This window comes from Phodopus roborovskii, unplaced genomic scaffold, assembly GCF_943737965.1.
Source record: "Phodopus roborovskii unplaced genomic scaffold, PHOROB, whole genome shotgun sequence".
NCBI lineage: Eukaryota > Metazoa > Chordata > Mammalia > Rodentia > Cricetidae > Phodopus > Phodopus roborovskii.
In genome coordinates, this window is record NW_026126433.1 from 36,592,317 (window position 1) to 36,609,200 (window position 16,884).

Consider the following 16,884-nt stretch of genomic DNA (forward strand, 5'->3'; position numbering starts at 1 on the left):
TGAGGAGATCATCTCGGATACATTAGCCTGTGAAAATGTCTTAAGACCAATGGTTCTCAAACTTTCTATGCTGTAATCTTTTAAAACAGTTCCTCATAGTGTGGTGACTTCCCGAACATACAATTTTTTGTTGCTACTTCCTAAGTGTAATTTTGCTACTATTATGAATTGTAATGTAAATGTCTGATATGCAGAATATCTGATGTGGAACCCCCAAGGAGGTCAAGACCCACGAATTGAGAACCACTGTCTTATGAGATTATGTGGAGCAGGTTAAATGATATGGGAAGACTCACTCTTTTTTGTTGTTTGTTTTTCAAGACAGGGTTTCTCTGTGTAGCCCTGGCTATCCTGGAATTTGCTCTGTAGACCAGGCTGGCCTTTAACTCACAGAGATCTGCCTGCCTCTTCCTTCCAAGTGCTAGGATTAAAGGCGTGCACCACTGCCCAGCCAACTCAGTCTTTTTATGTTTCTGTTTTATAGATTTTTATTTCTATTTTTTGAGAAAAAGGTCTCTCTATCTAGCCCTAGCTGTCCTAGAATTCACAATGTAGACTAGGCTAGCCTCCAATTCGTAAAGATCTACCTATGTCTTCCTCCGAAATGCTGGGATTAAAGGTATACACCACCATACCTCGAAGATTTTTATTGTTTTCATGTGTATGTGTATGCTTTATGTATGCAGTTGTCTGTAGAGGCCAGAAGAGCATGTCAGATCCCACTAAGGGTGGAGTTACAGGCTCTTGTTCAACACCTAACATGGATACTTGGAATCAAATGCAGGTCCTCTGGAAGAGCAAGTGCTCTTAAACACCAAGTCATCTCTCTAGCGCTAGAAGAGTTGCACCATTCTTTGAGCTTTGGTCCTATAATACATGAAAAGAAGAAAGCTGGCTGAGCACAACATTCATCTCCCTCTACTTCCTGAGGGTGCATATAGCATACCCAGTAGCCTCAAGTCCCCACCTCCATACATCTCCTTGCTTTGACAGACTGTAGCTTGTAACTGCACCAAAATCAGTCCCTTCTCCCTTAAGCTGCCGTGTGAGAGGATTTAATCACAGAGACAAAGAGTAACTAACACAACTAGCAAACAGCCAAGACAAGTACCAGTGGAAAAGGCATAAATCGTTCTACCCCTCCCCACTTAATGGATAGGGAAAGGCACCCTCCCAGGTCTATCACAAACTTTCCATTTAACAAGCAAAAGGGAATATATGGTTACTATGAACTGTCTTATCTCAACCATGTTTCCCAGAATTCATTCTAGGAATGAATTCTATCATTAGACATGACAGTCATATTTATATAAAATTTGAGAAGACAGAAGTAAAACATCAGTATTGGATTATATCTACAGACGATTGGGAGCAGGTGCTCACATAGCTCACAAATGAGGTTAGCTGTGGCCTCACCTTGATGGAATGGCATGACTAGTTCTGTAACTACACTACTCTCCTATGCAGCATCCTCAGCATCTTCAAATACGGAGCTAAATGTACATTTAAATTAATAGCAAAGGTTAGTTTTTGTCCCCACACAAATCAGAGCAGCTAGAAAAGAACCTCAACTGAGGAACTGCCACACTCAGATTGTGGGCATATCTATGAAGCATTTTCTTGATTAATGATTGGTGTAGGACAGCCAACTCACTGTATAAAAACCCCTAGGCAGGTGGCTCTGACTGTATAAGAAAGCCAGCTGAACAAGCCACCCAGCTGAACAAGCCACCCTGAAAGCAAGCAAAGGCATTTCTCCATAGATCTGCTTCAGTTCCTTCTTGGCTTCTCTTTATGACAGACCTATACACCTGCTAAAACACAGTCTAGGACTGGAGTTGTGTGAGGAGAATTGGGTGCTTGCGAGAACACTCCAAGAAAACAAAGCAAGAATGTGACTTCAGTTTCTTTAGAACATGAAATTGTTCTTGGGATATGTTTTTGTGCCTCTCTCAGGTGTAACAGAGTGAGTTTACTTCAGATTAATCATTATTGCTTGCTGTTGGTATTCAACTACATATTTAAATTATCCTTTATATGCCTCTATGGAAAAACATGTTTTTGCCATGTTGGCTTGTCCTTGTGATAGTATACAGCTTGAACTCATGTAACCTTTCTTAACTCTCAGAATATAAACTGTCTGATACTCTGAATAAAGCTGGCTATTGTATGAGACTTTAGTCTGCCTCATTTATAGACACCATTCTCCCAGATCCCACTTCCTCTAGAATGGGGACATAAGCCAAATAAACCCTTTCCTCTCCAAACTAGCTTTGGTATGCTATCACAGCATCAAAAAGCAAACCAGGACACCAATGGTTATGTTTCTGTGATTGAACCCATATATGTTAAACACTTTCACTAATCCAAGCATGGAAGGAAATTGTCAGCCTAATAAAGAATGCCTATTAAAACAAACAACAAGGAAATACTATATTCACAGTAAAACACCTAGTGCTTTCTACCTAAAATCAGAAATGTTCATTTTCACTACTATTAAAGACAGTACTACAAGTTTCAGCCTATGTATTAATGTAAGAAAAAATTAAATTTTTAAACTTTTTTATAATGTGTATGGGTATTCTGCCAACATATATGTCTGTACAGTGCTTGAGGAAGCCAGAAGATGGATCCACCAGTGTGGTGATACATTATTCATGATTTATTAAATCTTGCCTGAGAATTCAGAAAGCAAAGCCAGCCTCAAGCTATAGAGATCAGGCAGTGGTGATACACACCTCTAATCCCAGGACTCAGGATTAGAAGGTAGACTGATCTCTGTTAGTTCAAAGGCCACACTGACTACATGAAATTGATCCAGTTCTAAAAGGCACAGCTCACACAAAGGCAGTCTCAGCACCTGGGATCACATGCCTTTAATCCCAGTATTAGGGAAGTATGTAAGACAGGAGCAGGTCTCCGAGCTGGCATTCAGTCTGAGAGTTAGTCTCTAGCCAAGCTGAGGAAGGGCATTGCAGTCTGAATCTGAGGAGTCATGAACTCAGGAGCAGTCTGAGGATCGTCCCTTTGGTATGAACTGAGGTAGAGGTAAGAGCTAGTGGCCAGCTGCTTTGCTTTTCTGATCAACAGCTTGAAGCTTGAACCCCAATATCAGTCTCTGGATCTTTTATTTTTTTGTGTTACACACCAGGACTAGAGTTACAGATGGTTGTGAGCTGCCATGTGGGTGCTCGGAATTGAACCCAAGTCCTCTGTGATATTAACTGCTGAGTCCTCTTTTTAGCCCACAAGAAAAAAAAAAAAAAAAAAAAAAAAAAAAACTAAAAATCAGATTGTATAGGGAAAAAAACGTTCCTATAAGAAAAGGATAACATCTGCATACAAAATCTTGAGAAATATTTTTACATCCCTTTGAACTACTAATATATGAGCTGAGCAAAGTCAAAGTGTATAGACTAATAAAAGTAGTTATTTTGTTATTTTGTTGTTGCTGTTTTGCCTGGATGGTTTATGTTGGGGGCAGGGTTTCCTGTAGCCCAGTGTGGCTTTGAACTCTCTACATAGCTAAGAATAACCTTAAACTCCTGATCCTCCTTGTCTGCCTCCTAAGTGTGAGGATTATACACCAGAGCCACCATAACCTGCATAACCACATTTTTATTTAGTAACTATGAGCATCTGAAAATTGAATATAAACACGATATTACAACTGTACCACAGGAAAAACTAAACTTTAAAGCATAAAAATTTTAAAACCCCCATAACGGGATCTATAACTTGATAAGGGATCTATAACTTGATAATTACAAAATGGTGACAAAGATTAACAAAATCCTACATATATGGAGCAACACATCATATTCACAGAAGACTTGTGATAATAAAGGTATTAGTTCTTCCCAAATTCATCATTAAGTCCAACAACTGTCAAAATTCCAGCAATATATTTGGACACATGGATAAGCTTATTCTAAAAGACACACAGAAAGGCCTAAAACCTAGACAGCTTTAACAAATGGTTTTGAAGACAGGAGAAATTACTAAAGCATGGTGTTAAAGCATACTGTGTAGAGCTGGCACTCAGAAGACAAAGGCAAGTGGATCTCTGTGAGTTCGATAACCAAAAAGCACACTGTGTAACTATAGAAACAAGACAGTATTATATTCTCAGAGGACAAGAGAATAAATAAAGGCCAAAACTCAGAATTAGATAAATTTCATGAAGGAAAAACAGCCTTTTCAATGATTTGAATAAGTGGATACCCATAGTGCAAAATTAATTTTGAGCAGAACTTTAGAGACCATACAAAAATTAACTCAATGAAACCCAGACTTAAGTACAAAGCTGTAAACTTTTAGGGCAAACTCAAAAAACAAAACAAAACAAAAAACCTTCAGGATCACTAATAGCGATAAGTTATTTGTGATATAATACCTGTTAGTATTCAGGCATCTGTATTGGCCTGCCCTTGGGTTTCTGACAGGATATGCTCTCAGCTGCAGCACTAAGAGCACCACCTATGCACATTCAATATGCTCCCTTTTAAAAGGGCCCTGTCCACCTCCCATCCTCCTCTTTCTCTCTCCCTCTCTCCCCCTTCCCCTTCCCCTCTCTCTCTGCCTCTCTCTCCCCCTCCCTCTTTCTCCCTCTCTCTGCCTGTCTCTCCCTCCCTCCCTTTCTCTGCCTCTCTCTCTGTCTTCCTCTCTGCCTCCCCCCCCCCTCTTCCTCTCTCTTGCTGCTCCTGTCCCTGGAGGCCAGTCTCCCCTCTTCCCTTTCCCCCTTTTATGATCCTTTCCCTAATTAAAAAAAAAACCCCTCTGCCCTCTGCTTGAACCCTGTCCATGGTATCTTTGTCTTGCATGCTGCTTTTCTTAAATTACAACAATACCAAAGCGTAATCCATAACTGGAAAAACAATGATAAACTGGAAATCTCAATAAGTTCCAAACCTTTTCACCACAAAAGGCTCTATGACAATAAAAGATATGTGACAAAGGGAAAAAAAAAAAAAAAGGAGAAAAAGGTGTATGTAACCAAGGACCAGTAAGTATCTAAAGAGAATAACAGCAGCAGCAGCAGTGTTGAAGGTGAGTTTTTAAATTCTTTAAAGAGAAGTAAGAAAACATGACTTAAGGCCTGGGACAGCAGTCTGTAAAACTGGGTGCTACCACAAGTTCCTAAGTCCACTGAACTTCCAACTCTGGGGTAAAAAAAAAAAAACCTGCCCAGGACTTCAAAACACAGCTGCACTTCCAACACACAACCAATAGTACTTTGCTAGAAGCCAATGAGGCCTACTTAGCCATCCTTTTTAAAATTACCAACTTGTGCTACTCAAGCCAACTGTGACTAAAGATATCATCTAGCACATCAAATATATCGAGAATGTGCTTGAGAATCTATTATGGGGGTTGGGAATTGGCTTAATTGATCAAGGCACTAGGAACCAGCCTGAGTTCAATCCCTGGAAGCTAACAGGCAAAGGACAACCAACTGCTGAAAACTGTCCTTTGATTTCTGTACACATGCCACTTCACATGCACACAGAACACACAGGGTTTTGGTTTTTTTTTTTTTTTTTTTTTTTTTTTTTTTTAAAGACAGGCTCTCACTGTGCAGCTCTGACTAAGCAGACCAAGCTGGCCTTAAACGGACAGACATCCTTCTGCCTCTGCCTCCCAAGTGCTGGGATTAAAGGTTTGTGCCACCATGCCTGGCCATGTAATTTATATTTTCAAAAAGAATCCACTCAGGCTGGAGAGATGGCTCAATCGTTAAGATCTCTTGTCTTTCCAGAGGGCCAAGGTTTGGTTCCTAGTACCTACATGGTAGCTTACAACCATCTGTAACTCTAATACAGAGGATCCAGCTCCCATTCCTGGCCTCTAGAGGTATCAGGCATGCACACAATGTACACATATATACATGCAAAAAATTCTTTAAGGAGAAAAATCCACTGTGATAAAATATATTACAGACTGAAATTTTTTTTCTCTTCCTGATATCAGTATGAACATTAGATCTAATCTCTAGATATCTGACTGTGAGTGGAAAAAATAGTGAACAGAAATCAGTTATTAGCAACTTTCCAACTTTCATATGTGAAATTTTAACATAAATGAGATGTAAAGCATTGATGGAAATCAGCATATTTCAGTGAACAAGTTTCAACAGTTCAACTTTTTAACAACTACAAATAAACCTGTGAAATTATTCTGGGGGGGTGGCTCAACATTTAAAAAAAAAAATAGTAATCCAGCTAGACAATAAGGGAAATATACTGAAACACTTCACTAAAAAATATATTGGTGACAAATATGTACATGAAAAGATATACAACTTGATGAACCACTAGGGAAACAGCAACTAAAACCAACAAGAGAAATTTCTCTACATACCTGCCAGGATAATGTCATCAAATACTGGAGAGGAGATAAAGAAACTACATCACCAATGTGTGGATGGTGGGAATATTAAATGTCACTGGAGAAGAGCATGGCAGCTTCTTAAAAATAAATTAATTAATATGCTTGCCACATAGCCCAAACACAAATATATATTCATATAAAAATATGTACACAGATCTTAACAGTAGCTTTATTCTTAACCCCAAATCAGAAATAATCTAATTGTATAAAAGCAGGTAAACAGATAAACATCCATACTGTGGACTACTACTCAGCAATAAAAAGAAATAAATTATTAATATATACAATCTAGATGCATTTTAGGACAATTATGCCAAATGAAAAATCAAATCTGAAAATGTTAAATGTTATAACTTATAAGGTAATACACATACATATCTATATAGCATCCTTCTCTTTTTGAGAAGGGTGTATCCTTATTTGCCCCAGTTGCTCTTAAACTAGTGAGCATAAATGATCCTGCTAATTTATTCTTCTAGGTAGTTCAGAGTACAGCATGTACCAAAATAACCAATATATGACATCTGTGAAGTGACAAAACTGTGTTGTGAGAAACAGAATTGTGATTATTGGGGTTACAAGGAAGGGCATAAAAAAGGGTAGCACAAAAGATACTTGTGATGGACTTTTATATTTTAACCTCATTAATCCATTAGTAAACTAAAATTAACATTTATCAAAATAAATATTAGGCTACACTGCATGAAAGAAAATATACACATATAAATGAATCCATTACAAAAATAAAGGATAAATAAGGATTGTGAATTCTCTGTCGTTTCCTGTTTATTATATTTCAAAGGAAGTTACCATTGGGGTACTGGTTGAAGAACATATGGTATACAGCTTCCTATTATTTATTTTAACTTTTAAAATTTTTAATTTATGTGTATGGTGTTTTGGCTGCATATATGTCTGCTCACCTCTTGCATGTCTGGTACCAGCAGAGGCCAAAAGACAACATTAGATTCCCTCTAACTGTTGTTAGAGATGGTTTGAACCACCATGTGGGTGCAGGGAAGCAAACCTGGGTTCTCTGAAAGAACAGCCAGCACCCTCAATCATTGAGTCATCTCTCCAGCCCCAAATGTTCTATTATTTCTTATACCTGCTGCTATTTTCTTAAAATATAAGTCACCTATTTTCTTAAAATATAAAGTTTTTTTAAAACTTAAAAAAAATGCCACACCCAGATGGGTTCAATTGATTTAAGGACAAAATATTTTAACCTTATACAAATTCAAACGAATAAAATATAACCCACTCATTGAATCAACATCATTCTAGTATCAGAAAAAGTAAAAAAGAAAAAAAACTATAAACTAACATCTATGAACAACAGCCTAAAACTCACTGGAACTTAACAATATAAAAAGGATAATTTACCAGAACGATAAAAGCCTAGGAACTGAATACTGGGTTCATATCAATTCAAAAACCAAAATTTAATCAAACTACTGATTGATTAATAGATCTATGCCTATGCAGGTCTATGCCTTGGTGTACATATGAAGGTCAGATGACAACTTTACGAAGTTGTTCTCTCCCTACTTTTATTCAGGTTCTGAGGATTGAACTCAGATCATAAGGCTTGTAACAACAAGGATAATTTGATTCAGGAGGGGTTTGTTTTGTTGTTTTAGGGATTCAACCCAGGGCTTTCATACCCTTTCCCACCCCACTACCATGAGCTTTGTTTTCTTTTTGTAGGAATGGGGCTTGAAACCAGAGCTTTACACATGCTAGACAAGTGCTTTACCACAGATCTATACAGTTAAACCCCTGGCAATCTTTTCTAAAACTCAGGAACTGGAGCTAAAACGATGATTCAGTGGTTATAAGCACTTGTTACTTTTGCAGAAGACATGGTTTCAGCTCCTAGTACTCACTCATTACCTCTGTAACTCCAGTTCCAGGACATTCAATCAGAAAAGGAGGCCATGAACACACCAGGATGTCGTGGTACGCATACACAAAATATTCATACACACAGAATAAATCTTTAAAAATATTTATGAAACACCAGGCAGTGGGGGCACATGCCTTTAATCCCAGCATTGGGGAGGCAGAGGCTGTCAGATCTCTGAGTTTAAGACCATCAAGTTCCAGGACAGCCAGAGCTACACAAAATACCATCTCAAAAAACAAAAATCAACAAAACCCAACAAGTTTGTTGTTTTTGAGAAACTGACAAGCTATGATTTTGTTGTTGATGATGACAGTTTTAGACACACAGCTTTGCTAAATGTAGCCCCAACTGAGTTGGAATTCACTATGTAGACCAGGCTAGTCTCAAACTTCCAGCAATCCTCCTTACTTTGCCACCTATGAGCTGGGATTATCAATATGCACCAGGAGCCAGGACAGACAATTCATTTTTAAATTATATATAGTAATGGAAAGAGCTCAGAATAGCCTGGGCAATTTTCAAAAGAGACAAGGACCAAGTTTGAATTACCAAGTATCACTAGAAGACACAGGATCTCTTTAGCAGGTTCTTAGTCTTACAAAGAATTCAAAAACAGATTCATTAGCATTAAATGAAGCTCCCCTGTTTTATTCTGGGGAGGGGCATCTATGTAAAAAGATTCTACAAAGCTAACTGATTAGAATGTCCTGATTATGGAGAGTAGGAATGCTGCAGACACTGAGTCTAATTATCTTGCCCTATCTTTAACCCCTTATAGGAACTCAATGCCCACCTCTGTAGTCTGACCTACATCCTTGCAGCTATCAGGCAAAACCTTTGGAATGAATAAATTTAACAAACCACTAGTTCCCAGCAACCCCAAAGCTAAGAATGTTACCAGATAACATCCAATTCCTAAAGTAGTTTCTCTCTTTGCTATAATCCACCCACTTTTTGTTCCTACCAATGAATTGGAAAATGCCCTGATTCCCAACTCCTTTTATTTGGCCACCATACAAGTTCATGTAACTGCTTCTAAACCAGAGCATCTACATTGAACACATGTTATATGGGGCAACTTGAACCTGTGTCCCCTGGACACAGTCACTTATACTTGGCCCAGAATAAACAGTATCTCGTCCCTTTGAGTTAGAGATTTATCTTGCACTGACAAGAAAAATGAAAGACAATTGTACTGGAGTTTGAGAAATAAAAATGGGGCAGGCAAGCTGGTGATTGCAGCAGCTGCCAGGAAATGAAAGAGGAAAAAAAGGAAAATTATACTTTCTGAATTAGATATCAAAAAAGCAGACAGGCTGGGTAGTCTGCAGCCATCACATGGGGGAGGTGGAGGATGTGTCTACGTAGAGGAAAACTTCTGAAAATGAGAATGCCAACATTAGACCTCAAAAAGAAGCAGGTAGACTTTACATCAAGGGTCTGTAAGCAACTTCACTTCAGATAGACTGGTGCATAAGTACAATTCTCATTAAGGGGAGAAATATTCTTCCATATCTTATGTCTTTTCTGAGTTCAGGTTATCCTCTTGGAATTGCAAAATTGGAAAAAAAAAAATTCCAAGACTTTTTTTTCTCCCTTATTAAAAAAAGGTCTTGGCCTTGTTTGGGCAAGAGAAGTTCCTGTCATCCTAACAGAAGAGTATTATCAACTCTAACCAAGTCATTTAAAAATTTAAAGATCATCAACCAGACTACTGTACCAGAGTATATCACTGTGTTACTATTTGTGCATCAGAGAGGCTTATAAACTGTGGGACTGCTTTTTGCACCGGAAAGGGCCAAAGGACATCCCACTTGCAGAGGAATCTGGCACAGTTATTATGGTGGTTTGAATGAGAAGAACCTCCATAGGCTTATATATTTGAATGTTTAGTTATCAGGGAGTGGAAGTGTTTGGGAAGGATTAGGGGTGTGGTCTTGTTGGAGTGGATATGGCCTTGTGAAAGAGGTGTGCAACTCGTCTTCCTCTCCTCTCTTCCCTTACCCTCCCCTCCTCCTCTCCTCTCTGCCTGCTGCCTGGGAATCACAATACAATGTTCTCAGCTACAGCTATAGTGCCATGCCTGTCTACTTCTAACCAAGATGATCATGGTTCCTTGGACATGATGTCTCTTCACAGCAATAGGACAGGAACTAAGCCAGGTATGCATTATTTCCCTAAAGGTGCCATGGAAGCAGTACACTGCAAATGGCCCTTTTATTCCATTCTCCCTTCCTTTCATCTCCTATCACACACTAAGGCCATTTAAACATTCACTATAAACAATAAAGTCCTGGCACACAGACAGAAACTTCAATCAATGAATGTGGTGGAGAAATTGACTTGAAAATATATGGCTAATTGATTTTCAACAAAGAGTAAAGTCTTTTCAAAAAGAGTGATAGATCAATTTTACATTCATAAGCAAAGAAATGAAACTTGATCCGCCTCACAGCACATATAAAAATGAGTTCTAAGTTGTTCTTAGTGTTAAATGTAAGAGATAAAATAGAGAACCTTCAAGGGGAAGGAAACAGCAAAAAAAAAAAAAATTGTGACCTTGGATTATGTAAAGATTCTTACACAGAACACAAAAATTTCAATAAGTATTAACTACATATACTGTTAAGAATAACACTTGAAAAACACTGCTAAAAGACAGATGTGTAATAGTTCAAGACCATCTTTGGATATACCGAGTTCAAGGCCACTTTGGATTACATGAGACCCTGTCTCAAGAAATAAGAGGGAGAAAAGGGAGCAGGTAGAGAACAGAAGGAAGGTAGGAGAAAGCAGCAAGAGAGGAGAGGTAGGAAAGAGGGACAGAGGAAAGGAGAGAGAAGAGAAAGGAGGGAAGGGTGCAGACACAGGTCAGGAGAGGCAGGAAGAAGGGAGGACTTTAGAAAAAGACAGTACCAGGTATGGTGGCAGTACACTTATAATCTCAGCATTTGGAAGTAGTTCCAGATCAGCCTGGTCTATATAAGGGGGAGACACTGTCTTAAAACACACACACACACACACACACACACACACACACACACACACACACAAAAAAAAGACAAACAGGAAAATATGTTTAAAACAAAACAAAACCTATTTGACTTTAATACAAGTACTCAGGAGGCAGAGGCAGGTGGAACTCAGTAAATCTGAGGCCAGCTTGATACACATATTAAGTTGCAGGCCAGCCACAGATACACAGTGAGACCCTGTCTCAAAAATAAAATACAAGAAATTTTTAATCTACTTGGTTAAGGACTTGTACCAAAACAGATACACATACATATATGTAAAAATGCATAGATAAAATATTTAAAAGGTAATCTTCACATTTAATTAATGTACATGGATGTAAAAGAAAACTAAAGGATATTTAATAGCCTTCGCCATTGGAAAAATACAAACCGAAGCAATACACTTCTAAACACCTCCTTCCAAAAAGGCTAAATTTAGAGCTGGAGAGATGGTTCAGCAGTTAAGAGCATTTGTTACTTGCAGAAGATCTAGATTTCTTCCCAGCACCTACATGGTGATTCACAGCTATCCTAACTCCAGTTGTATACACTCTTCTGACATCCACAGGCACCAGGCACAAATGGGGTGGACACACATGTACAGGCAAAACATTCATGGGCACAAAAGAAATCTTTTTTTTTTTTTTTTTTTTTTTTTTGAAAGGCTAGAATTAAGAAGAGTAACTAAGGCAATATGAGCTGGTGTCCATCCACCAAGTGGGACTGTGGTATGGTGAAATTACGATGAAGACCAAAGCTAAACACATTATGTCACCTAGCAATCTTATTTATTTACCCAAGAACTGAAGACTTGTGTCTACAAATATTAACTAAAAATAAAGCCTACCTTGTTTTCTCCAAGGTATAAGTGAAATTCACTATTTATGACTTCTTTATAAATTCTTACCAGGGTTTTAAAAAGAATTTTGTGTTCTGGCTTTCTTTATATTTTCTCTATGTACCTCAAGATGGCCTTAAATACAGTCCCCTGCTACCTCCGGTTCCCACAGATTGGGATTATAGGTAACCAGTTTAGAAAAATCTTAGAAAACACAAACAACACCCCCACATTTCTTTTATCTGGGGTAAGGGATGAGTCACATTGCACGTGTGCATGTGTGCAGGTTAGAGGATAACCTTAGGAGTCAGTTCTCTAATACTGTTAGTCCCCGGAATTTAACTCAGGAGGCCAAGGCTTGACAGCAAGTGCCTTTACTCCCCGAGCCATCTTACTGACTTAATTTTGTTACTTTTAAATGGGGGTCTCATCTCATTCCAGGCTACCATGGAACTCACTATATAGGCCAGGCTGACCTGTAAACATACCTACCTCAGCCTCCCAAATGTTGGGATTATATGTGAAAACTACCATCCGTGGCTTGTGTATACAATATATTCATGTATGCCCAACTGTATATGTGGGTGCACCAGAGGACATAAAGTGCTCTCTAGTCTCTTCCCCTTTATTCCTTTAAGACAGGACCACTTCCAGACGCTGGAGCTGTTTAGTAGGTTGATATGGCAGCCAGCAAACCCAGTGATCTTCCTGTCTCCGCCCCCTACCCTGATTTTTAGAGGTGCTGGGACCCAAATTTGGTTCTCTTACTTGTACACCAAGCACACTTACCCACCTCATTCTATCCTTTCTCTTGTTTTTAAAGAAAGTCTCCTGTAGATCAAACTGGCCTAAAACTCCTTAATCCTCCTACCTTCCAAAGTGCTAGAGGCTTAAGCCACAACCAGAAAATGCTTTTAAGTTACTTTTGTTTTTTAGTTTTCAGAATGGGTCTCATGAATTCAGGCTGGCCTTGAGCTCTTTACCCTCCTGCCTCCACCTGGAGTGCTAGGATTTCAAGATGATACCTCTACATCCAGTTTAACTGAGCTACAACCCAGTCCCTTCTTCAAATACTTAAGATCAGGCAGTGAAGGTAGCAATCCTGTTTGTGTGGTGTAGGAAGTCACTGTCCTTTGAATACCTTAGAGCCAATAATCTATAAAACTGGTTAATTTTGCCTTTGGGTTACTCTGTAGCCAGAGTTTTCTCTCCTTGCTTAGCTCCTGAGGAACTTAGTGGAACCTTTGTTTCTTTAATCTCAAACCTCTATAAAAGTTAACATTCCAGTTTTAATATTACTTAGCAGTAATTCATTATTAGGAATACAAATAACAGAAACCTATTAGGAGAAAATGCAAACTACAACACTCTAAATAATTATGTCTAGATCTGCCTGTCTTTAAGAAATCAATATACTTTCTAAGTCCTTGGACTTAGAAATTTAAAATGCTCCTTTTCCCCTTTTTTTGAGAGGGACTTTCACAAAATATCCTTCAATCTCTCAGCAAGCCTCCTTCCTCAAAAAGGGGGGGAGGCATTCTAAGAGCACTTAAAAGGTCACCCACCACCCCCACATGCACTCATGCACACACATAGAAACTTTTTAGGTGAGGTGTATTAATTACATTAATTGTAGTTTTTATTTCAAAGATGGCCTTGAACACCTGATCCTCCCACCTCTACCTTGGCTGTGCTGGGATTACAGGTTTCTCCAACTAACCTAGCTAAAATCTTTTAAAGTGCTAATAAAAGTATGTATCGTTGCTATACTTAAATTACTTAAAGCTAAACACGGTGGGTGGCACACACCAGTAATCCCAGAATGTACTAAGGCAGGAGAATCAGGAGTTTGAGGACAGTCTGGGCTATAGAGCACCACTATCTCAAAAGCCTACCTCTCCTTCCCCAATTATACACATAGGGACTGTCTGAGATAAAGAGCTTCCTACAAGTGGAGTCTCACTCTTCAATTTAGCTGCACCTAACACAAATTCCATTTCCATTGGAAGTCTAAGTAGGAAGAGAATAAGAATGTCTTTTTCTTTTTTAATTTTTAAATACATCTTGCTTATTTGTTGGGAGGGGCAGCTTTCAGGAGTCAGTCCTTTCTTTGCAGCACTTGAGGTCCTAGGGATCAAACGCAAGTCTTGGTGGCAGGTGTCTTTAACCTGCTGAGCCATCTGGAAAGCACTACCATAGTTTAATTAACTTTATTATATACAGCTGAACTCAAACAGAAATACTAAACAAACAAAACCAAACACTTAGAACAGCCCAACTAATTGAAATAAAAGACCAAATTATAAATTCACTCACACAAACTGTTAGCATTTCCTTTTTATTAAAGTAAAACTCCTTTCAGCCGAGCATTGTTGGCACACACCTTTAGTCCCAGTACTCAGGAGGCAGAGGCAGAGGCAGGCGGATCTATGTGAGTTCGAGGCCAGCCTGGTATACAGAGCGAATTCCAGGACAGGATCCAAAGCAATACAGAGAAACCCTGTCTTGAAACCCCTCCCTTTCTAGACAAAATAAATTTTAAAATAAATTTGTACATTTTGTAAAATCCTTTTGTAAGGATTTTAGAAAGGATTTTACAAATATGAAAAACAAGCACTCTAGGTGCTTACTACAATGTATGTAAATGATGCTTGCACAGTTACGGACAGTGAACACATATATTTAAAGAAAAAGGGGCAAGGTCAGGTGCACACACACACACATACACTGTAACCCCAGCTATCAAGAGGCTGAGATAAAGGTTAAGGCTAGCCTTCGCTACATACTGAGCCCCTAATTCAAAAAAAGAGGCCAAAAACGGTTTAGAACATTAAAGTCCTTCATAAAGTACTAGTAATGTTTTACACGGATCTTTAAGTCTGAAAGAATCTCAAGATACATGGAGGAAACAGAGGACAAACAATGCTTACAGCACCCTGCATTCAATTTTCTCAGAGTATGCACATACATACAAACATACACACACACAAACACACACACATATATCTTTCCATTTATACAAGTATGTATTTTTAAGAAGGAAATAATCAAGAAGCATTAGTTTTAAGGGCAGTGGCATGAAATTGAAATGGGAGCGACCTCGGGATTTCTGCTTCTTTGTGTTTGAGTTTTTACAATGAAAACATAAGTCATGAGAGAACTTAAAAATGTACACCTAAACTTCTAAGTAATTTACAACCAATAGTATTGGCTGTAATGAGATTTCATTTCCTTCTATTTTTCTTGCAGTGAAAAGCAAATGACAACAAATTCCTTTACCTGGCAAAGAAATGACGGGGGGGGGGGGGGTTCACTTTGAAGAAACAGGACTTTTTAGTTGATTCAGGCGTGACCCAGCTGACTCACAAAACTCATGGTACCAAACGAAGAAAGTGGAATACTGTGCCCTCGGTACTGCAGATTGTTTTTAGAAAGCTTAACTAAGAAACAGAAAATGCCAAGTGTGTTTTCCAGGGGTGGGAACAGGAACGTGAAACCCTACACCACCTAAAAGAGGTCTACAGGACTGACAGCAGGCTGGACCCGGGGACGAGGGGGGTGGGGAGGGCTCCGGGATCTCTGTGTGGTTTGGGCTCAGCGCCAACAGTTTACAGCGAGGCAGCAAGGGGTGTGAAGTCCCCGAGGGTGGTCAACAGCGTCTCGGGCGACATCCAAACCCCTGCGGAAGCCGAAGACGGTGGACAACCAACACCTGAGCTCTTCGGCTGAGCGGGGACAGCTCCGGAGACAAGCAAAAGCGCCAACTTTTTGCTCTCAACGTGGCATCTCCGTAAGGTTCACCGAGTCTTCTCCAGAGTCCCAGCCCACGAGCGACCCCGACACCTTCCCAGGCCAGTGCCCATTCCCCACGGCCCGGCTCTCCCGCGGCTGGCAGCTTGCAAAGCAGACCTGGCTGTAGGAGGTGCTGGAGCCCACGTCCCACCTGACACCCCGGCTGCGGGCGCCCCGGCCGGGGCACTGTCCTACCGCCAACAGCCCCGGCGGCGCCCCCTCCCCCACCTCTGGGCGGCGACCTCAGCGCCGCCGCCCCGGGGCCCCCGCTCACCCAGGTAGCGGCTCCTCAGCCGGGACGGGTCTTCCAGCCCAAGGGACCTTTTCCTCACGTCCCACAACAGGTGCGGGCAGGAGCCACTCCGAGACATGGCTCTGCTGGGGCTGGGGTGGAAAGGGGAGACCACCGCGGGGGGTGGGGAGGGGAGAAGAGGGAGGGGACAGGCCGATCAACACCCAAGCGGCACCAGCACCATGCGCGCGCCGGGCCTCGCTGGAGCCGCGACCTAGATGGCGGCGGCCACGGCCGCGCCTTCTCCCCCGGAGCCCAGCGGCACCCGGGCCACAGCTCGCCTCATACTCTCTCCTCAGACTACCCAGAACATCTAGAGATCAGCAACAGTCCCCTCCCTCGGCCCCCCTCCCGCAGGAGGCGGAGGCGAAGGCGGAGGCGGCCACGAGCTCCGCCCTCTCCTAATTAGACCACGCCCCTCCCACACCTTCTCGCGAGAGGACGCCCTCCCGCGACAGAAGCCGGTGTGCGTCACCATTGCCCTCACCCTGGGAGAGTAGATTCAGGCCGCTCTAGCCCACTCCTTAATTGTCTATGGATAAAAGGTTAATGACGGAAGCTCCTGCAGTTGTAGTCTCGCTCACTCCTTTCGGTTCAAAGGAAATAGCCGTGCGTGACGACTCATGCATGTGATCCCAGCATTCGG

At 40.6% G+C, this 16,884-nt stretch overlaps 1 protein-coding gene across 1 annotated transcript in view; it reads right to left on the minus strand.

Annotated features, from left to right (window-relative positions):
- The window catches only part of Dcaf6 (DDB1 and CUL4 associated factor 6), a 105,158-nt gene extending 88,531 nt beyond the window's left edge, over positions 1-16,627 (minus strand). Inside the window, exon 1 of the mRNA XM_051186180.1 lies at positions 16,221-16,627. Coding sequence (XP_051042137.1) covers positions 16,221-16,317 — 97 coding nt within the window. The 5' untranslated portion in view covers positions 16,318-16,627. The remainder of the gene's footprint in view (positions 1-16,220) is intronic.
- Between the last annotated feature and the right edge of the window lie 257 nt (positions 16,628-16,884).